Here is a 7640-nt window from a genome sequence, read left to right as displayed (position 1 = left end):
CTCAGAAGCTAGCTAGGTGGGGCCGGCTGTGATGTTTATTAGAAATCCACCCTGTCCATCCATTTTAACAGACTCTGTTATGAGATTAACCAAAATATGAAGTAGATCCAAAACTCAAGTGGGCCATACAACAAGAAAAAGCAAGTAGAAAATGCCTACAGTTGAAATCTCCCCAGTTCTATCATGTTTATATATCATTTATAGTGTTCATAAAATCACTTTTACTAAGAGGAACTGAAAATACAAAAGTATTAGCATGATCAAAAACTTCTATATCGCAAGATCATTTCAACCGTTGATGTTCCATCCTCACTGTTTCTGTCATGCACCTTATTTAAATTCTATCAAAGGAATTTTACAAAATGGTACCTTATTAAGGTGGCATTTACATCCTCATACCTTTATAAATTAAATTTTTGTTAAGGTACTTCCTCAATGAAGTTATTGTAGGGTTGTACATCGAGGCGAGTCGAGTCGAGGTAGGCCAAGCTTGGCTTGACTCGTCCATGCTCTCTTTGAGCTCGATCTCAACCTCGAGCTTACCAATGGAGCTTGGATTATTTGTTAAACCTTTTGAGTTGAGCTCAATGTGAGCTAGTGGATTGAGTCGAGGCGAGCTTACATCAAGTCGATTCGAGCCTGCTCCTAACTCGACCCAACCCAACACTCGACTCAACCCAACAACCTGACGCAATCAACACTTGACTCAACCTAGCCACCCGACCTAACTAACTCAACCCACACTTGACCCAACTCCTAAATCAAATATTTAATTAATCATGTATATACAATATATATTAGATAAAGCTATAGAGGTACCTTATTGTTGGTGCTGAGAGAGAGAGCTTGAGTGAATGGCTGAGTGTAGGCGTGACAGCTAAGACGAGAGAGAGAGAGAGAGAGAGAGAGAGAGAGAGAGAGAGAGAGAGAGAGAGAGAGAGATGGCTCGAGCACAAGAGGGAGAGAGCGAAGCTCAGGCGTGCACGAGTTTGGTAAGAAAAGGAAAATAGTAAGAAAGGGACAGACGAATAGAGTAGGGTTTAAGTTTTAATTTTTTTATTTTTAAATATAATATATAATATATATTATATATATTATATATATTATATATATTCGAGTTGAGCTTGAGTTCAAGCTTCGAGCTGAGTTGAGTTGAGTCAAGATTAACTATGATCGAACTCGGCTCATTTTTAAAACAATCTAGGTCATATGAAGCTTGGCTCACCTCGAGTCATGGTTTGAGTTGAGTCAAGCCAAGCCAAGCGAGCTTTTTGAGCTAGTTTGACTCATGTACAGCCCTAAGTTATTGTCAAGGTACCTTCTGTTAGTTTTCTCCCACTTCCCTTATAATTTTTTCTAAAATAGTTAAAATATCCACCAATTAATAAAGTTGCTTAAAAAGAATTAAATAGACATCTAAAAGTAAAATTAGTAATTAATATTATTATAAAAAATCACAAAAAACAACAAATTTTTTTAGGCGCAGATTGCATAGTTAGGATGAGGTTTCCAGATTGGGTGCAGCCATGACGGTGGGCCCACCTTAAAGTATGTATTGTATATCCAGGCCATCCATCCATTTTCCAGCTTCTTCTAGGTCATGAACCCAAAAATTAAGAGGATCCAAATCTCAGGTGGACCATACCATAAGAAAAGATGCTAATTGAATGCCCACCATAATGCTCATCATGATGTTCATTTGTCATCCACTGTTGATAAGAACACAGTCCTGGATGAAGGATAAAAACTGAAACCAGCTTGATCCAAAACTTTTATAACCCATAAGAAGTTTTTAATGGTGGCCCTTTAATCACCACTGTTTCCTCTAAAATGGTCCACATGAGAATTGAATCTCCTTCATTTCTGGGCTCATGCCCTAAAATTATCTTAGTAAAATGGATGGACAATGTGGATTAAATAAGTACATCATGATAGGCCCTGTATAGCAGTCAATCACCATTGTTTCCTGTGGTATTGTTCACCTAAGTGTACAAAAAATATACATTACGGTAACATCAACCACTAACCAGTACCAACAATGCAATCCAAATCTATCTTGATGTTTATATGCCATCCAGACCGTTTATGAGGTCATTACCACTGTGATGAAGTGAAAACACCCAAAAGTTTGACTGAGATGAAACTTTCTGGCCATACTAATGTTTCAAACCATGGTCACTGTATTCCCACTGTTTCCTCCCGTGCGGCCCACTTGCTTTTTGGATCCACCTCATTTTTTGTCTTATGTCTTAAAATAATCTCTCAAAATGGATGCACGGTGTGGATTTCTCATAGACATCACGGTGGGCCCCACTTAGCATCACAGCGCCTGGGAAAGGCTTTGGCTGGAAATCCCCGTCCCGCTGACGCTCGCCGAGCTCGTCAAATGAGATCAAAGTTGCATGAGCATCACAATGTTGTATTTATTATATCCACACCGTTCATCTATTTGACGAGATCATTTTAGTGACTGAGTCCAAAAATAATTCATATCCAAAGCTCAAGTGGACCACACAACAAATAGCAATGGGATAATGATTCTCACCATTAAAACATTCATAGGCCTACCCTAACGTTTTAGCCAACATTTTAGGGCATGAGTCGAAAAACATGACTCAAAAATGAGGCAAATCCAACACTCAAAGTGGCCCACACCAAAGGAAATAGTGGCCCCATGAAGTTTTTAACGGTAGGTGTTAAATTCCCTTTTACATGTGGTGTGGTTCACTTGAGATTTGGATCTTACTCAATTGTTTTCTAATGAACTAAATTCAGCTGACATAATGAATGGACGGTGTGGATAAGCCACATACTTCATGGTGGGCCCCACATATATTATCCATTTACAGGGAATTTGGAAAATCAAACGGGCACCACGAGCGGCTCTTAACAGTAGTAACCTCTTCACTTTTTGTCTATAAATAAAGCTGACGCTTGCTATTCCTACACATCCCAAACTCCCAACACCCATCTATTATTGACCAATGGCTCTCCTCTTTTCTTCTAAAAACCCATCATTTCTCATTCTCTTCTTTTTATCATCTCTTCTCTTTCTCACTACCCAACAATGCAACCATCACCACTTCTCTGCTTTGCTCGACTTAAAGAATGGCTTTGACTTCCCTGCTTTTTACACCCCCTCTACTCTCCCCTCTTGGAATTCGAACAATCCCGATTGCTGCTCTTGGGAAGGCATCACGTGCGATGGACCCAATGGTCACGTGATCAGCCTCGACCTCAGTGAGCTCTTTATCTCTGGTCGGATTGATTTTGAAAGCCTCTTTCGTCTTCGGAGCCTCCAGAGGCTCAACCTCGCTTCCAATAAATTTGATGGCTCTCCAATCCCATCTGGGTTTGACCAGCTCACCAGTTTGACCCATCTCAACCTCTCTCGGTTGCATTTTTATGGCCAAATCCCACTGGAAATCTCCCGCTTGACCAATTTGGTTTCTCTCGATCTTTCTCGCAATCTATGTATCAATGGTTCATCCATTAAATTTCTGAAACTCGAAAACCCAAGCATTGGAGCAGTCGTCCAAAACCTGTCCAATCTGAGTGAACTCTATCTGGACTGGGTACACATCTTACTGCAGGGCCAGACCTTAGATTTGCCACTCCCTACTCTCCGCAAGTTGAGCTTACGATATTGTCTTCCTTCAGGCTCCAACTATTCTTCCCTTTCACAGCTCCATTTCTTATCTGAACTCGACCTCAGCGGAAACAATCTATCCTCTGCAGTGCCCAGCTTCCCGGGGAGTCTCCGCAAGTTGATCTTAATAGATTGTGGTCTTTCAGGCTCCAACTATTCTTCCCTCTCACAGCTCCATTTCTTATCTGAACTCGACCTCAGCAGAAACAATCTATCCTCTGCAGTGCCCAGCTTCCCAGGGAGTCTCCGCAAGTTGATCTTAATAGATTGTGGTCTTTCAGGTTCCATCTATTCTTCCCTTTCACACCTCCATTTCTTATCCGAACTCGACCTCAGCTATACCGATCTCTCCTCTGCAATGCCCAGCTTCCCAGGGAGTCTCCTCAAGTTGATCTTACAAGGTTGTGACCTTTCAGCCTCCATTCATTCTTCCCTTTCACAGCTCCATTTCTTATCTGAACTCGACCTCAGCTATACCGATCTCTCCTCTGCAGTGCCCAGCTTCCCGGTGAGTCTCCGCAAGTTGATCTTATATGATTGTGGTCTTTCAGGCTCCATCTTTTCTTCTCTTTCACAGCTCCATTTCTTATCTGAACTCGACCTCAGCGTAAACGATCTCTCCTCTGCAGTGCCTAGCTTCCCAAGGACTCTCCGCAAGTTGATCTTAATAGATTGTGGTCTTTCAGGCTCCATCTTTTCTTCCCTTTCACAGCTCCATTTCTTATCTGAACTCGACCTCAGCCTTACCAATCTCTCCTCTGCAGTGCCCAGCTTCCCAGGGAGTCTCCGCAAGTTGATCTTAAAAGATTGTGGTCTTTCAAGCTCCATCTTCTCTTCCCTTTCACAGCTCCATTTCTTATCTGAACTCGACCTCAGTCGAAGCAATGTCTCCTCTGCAGTTCCCAATTTCATAGGGAACTTATCCTCCTTGACGTCCCTGCTCCTTCCAGATTGTGGATTGCATGGAAAATTCCCTGAGAGTGTTTTCCAGCTGCCAAATCTACAAATCATTGACATATCAGACAATCCACTTGTAGCTATCAATTTGCCGGAGTTCCCTCAAAACAATACTCTACAGGAATTGATCCTTTCATACACTGGATTATCAGGAAAGTTACCGGATTCTCTCGGTAATCTCAAATTCTTGAGTAAATTAGACCTCAAAAATTGCAACTTGTCAGGATCATTACCATCCTCACTTTTGAACCTTACCAAACTGCAATATCTGTCTCTTTCATCCAATAAATTGAGCGGCCCAATTCCTTCTTCATATGGAAACGAGCTTCTGAATCTCAAAGAGATAAGCTTATGGGATAATTCGCTTAATGGGACCATTCCATCATCATTGCTTTCACTCCCATCATTACAAGTGTTGGTTCTCGGAGGTAACCAACTTAGCGGTCAACTTGGGGAGTTTCACAATGCCTCTTCTTCACAGCTGGTGTACATCCATTTGGGTAACAATAAATTGCAGGGGATGATACCTAGATTTATCTTTCAACTTACCAAGCTTGAACACCTAGATGTTTCTTCCAATAATTTCAGTGGTGTTGTGGAGCTAGGCTTATTTCAAAACCTCAAAAAACTTTCCTCTCTGGATCTTTCAGATAACAACTTGTCAGTCCAATATGGCATTGGTAATTCCACATTTGTTTCCATCACCCAGTTTGAATATTTGTTTTTACGTTCTTGCAACATCAGCACGTTTCCAAATTTCTTGAGAAATCAGGTGCAGTTGAGGGAATTGGACCTTTCCAACAATAAAATTAGTGGTGAAATACCCAAATGGATATGGGAGGTTGGCAATGGGTCTTTAAACTCTTTAAATCTTTCTCACAATGTTCTGCAAGGAATGGAACCATCTCCCCATCTTTTGTTGAGTGCCTTGCAATACCTTGATCTTAGCTCCAACATGCTTGCAGGCTCACTTCCAATCCCATCACCCTCCATCCTTTTCTTTTCAGTTTCAAACAACAGCTTCCGTGGAGAAATCCCTCTATCAGTTTGCAATGCAAAATCCCTAATATTCCTTGATTTATCTTACAATCACTTCATTGGTCAGATTCCACCATGTTTCGGTGAGATTGGTGATGCCCTGTCTGTGTTGAATCTTCAAGGAAATGCTTTCAATGGCACCTTACTTCAGACATTTAAAGAGGGATGCAACATACAAACGCTTGATCTCAGCAGGAATCAATTAGAGGGCCAAGTGCCAAGGTCTTTGGTTAATTGCAAAATGTTGGAGGTATTAAACCTGGGAAACAATCAAATACATGACACCTTCCCTTTATGGTTGGGAACTTTGTCCCAATTGCGTGTTCTCGTCTTGAGATCCAACCAATTTCATGGCACCATTGCGCATCCTCTAACAAATCACCCTTTCCCACTGTTACAAATTTTCGACCTCTCTTTCAATAGCTTTGAGGGTAATTTTCCATCAAATATGTTCAAGAGCTGGAAGGCAATGATGGAAGATGACAAATCCCAATCTTTGGTCCTTGGCAAAATGATATACGGTAATGGAAGTTCCATATACTATCAAAACAAAGTGTCTTTAGTCAGCAAAGGGTTACAGATGGAACTAGTAAAGATCCTTACGGCCTTTACTGTAGTGGATCTCTCGGAAAACAAATTTCATGGGGATATCCCAGAATCAATTGGGGATCTAAAGTCACTCCTTGTCCTCAATATGTCCAACAATGATTTAACCGGCGGAATTCCAACATCATTTCAGAATCTAAGGGATCTAGAGTCATTAGATCTCTCACATAATAAATTGTCTGGAGAGATCCCTTGGCAGCTAACAGATCTAACATTCCTTGCAGTGTTGAATCTCTCACAGAATTTCCTCGTGGGAAAAATACCACAAAGCCGGCAGTTTCTTACATTTAACAGCGAATCATTCAAAGAGAACTCGGGATTGTGTGGACCTCCACTATCAAAGAAATGCGAAGATGCAGAGAGTGCACCACCGTCCCCTCTATCAACATTGCAATCTGAAAGGAAATATGAATGGGAATTAATGTGGATAGGATTTGGAGTTGGACACGGAGTAGGTGTAGGGATGCTTTTCTGGACCCTAGCACTTTGGAGGAAGGGAAGGAGAGAATTCTATATATTTATTGATAGAATGCTTTCCTTAATTTTTCCTTCCATGGTGTTTCCTAAATAGCAATGACGGTGAGATGATTGGAGCTAGGGTAAATATGTTTGTACCGTTCGTGTCTACAAGAAAAAAAAAAAGAAGCTTTAGTTGTTTTCTCCTTTTTGTAATTTTGTGTATTTTGCTTGGTCTATATGATATGTGTGGTAGTTGTTTCTTGTATTTGCACCTACCTGAATGGCTGTACATAACTATTTTCAAATCAATAAAATTACAGGTGGTGTGCTCCCACCTTTCTGCAAACAAATAAAAATAAAAATAATGTCTAAGCTATCTCTTTGTTTTCAAATTTTGGCCCACCTCGACGACAAGATAACTTAATCTATAAGCTGGATGATCTAACTCATGTAGCCTACCTAGCCATTGGTCTTTTAAAAAAAAATTAAAAAAAAAAATTCCAATGGTCTAGACAAATGTGGGCTAAGCAAATTAACATTCAACAAAGAATAGAACAAATGTGGGCTAAGCAAACATTTAGACAAAGAAGAGTAGTGTTTCATGTATAGTTTATATTTTGTATTTTTTGATCATCATACACAGAGTTCTTTCACCTTCCCACATCCATGTACGTAGGGTGTAACTGTATAAGAGTAATCACTTGTTACTATGTGGTGATTTTCGAGTTGGACTTTTGTGATGCCAAAAAGAAGTGTGGAAATCATCATCACATGCAATTTCCTACTTGCAAGGGGAAACTTGGCCAGTCTAGCCAAGCAATATGGGCTGTACAGTACGTGGGACATATTTCTTATGCCACTGTAAATTTCCCACTAATAAGATGATTTATACCATATGAACAATAACTATTTAGTGGACAGTCAACATGAT

At 40.5% G+C, this 7640-nt stretch overlaps 1 protein-coding gene across 1 annotated transcript; it reads left to right on the top strand.

The window, feature by feature from the left end:
• Window positions 1-2937: 2937 nt before the first annotated feature.
• Window positions 2938-6974, top strand: LOC131255767 (receptor like protein 22-like). The gene has a single exon (XM_058256585.1). The coding sequence runs from the start codon at window positions 2985-2987 to the stop codon at window positions 6819-6821; it is 3837 nt and encodes a 1278-aa protein (XP_058112568.1). The 5' UTR covers window positions 2938-2984; the 3' UTR covers window positions 6822-6974.
• The last annotated feature ends 666 nt before the right edge of the window (window positions 6975-7640 follow it).

This window comes from Magnolia sinica, chromosome 9 (assembly GCF_029962835.1).
Source record: "Magnolia sinica isolate HGM2019 chromosome 9, MsV1, whole genome shotgun sequence".
Taxonomy (NCBI): Eukaryota; Viridiplantae; Streptophyta; class Magnoliopsida; order Magnoliales; family Magnoliaceae; genus Magnolia; species Magnolia sinica.
Note: the sequence above shows the minus strand (reverse complement) of the source record. Positions and strands in the feature narration are given on the sequence as shown.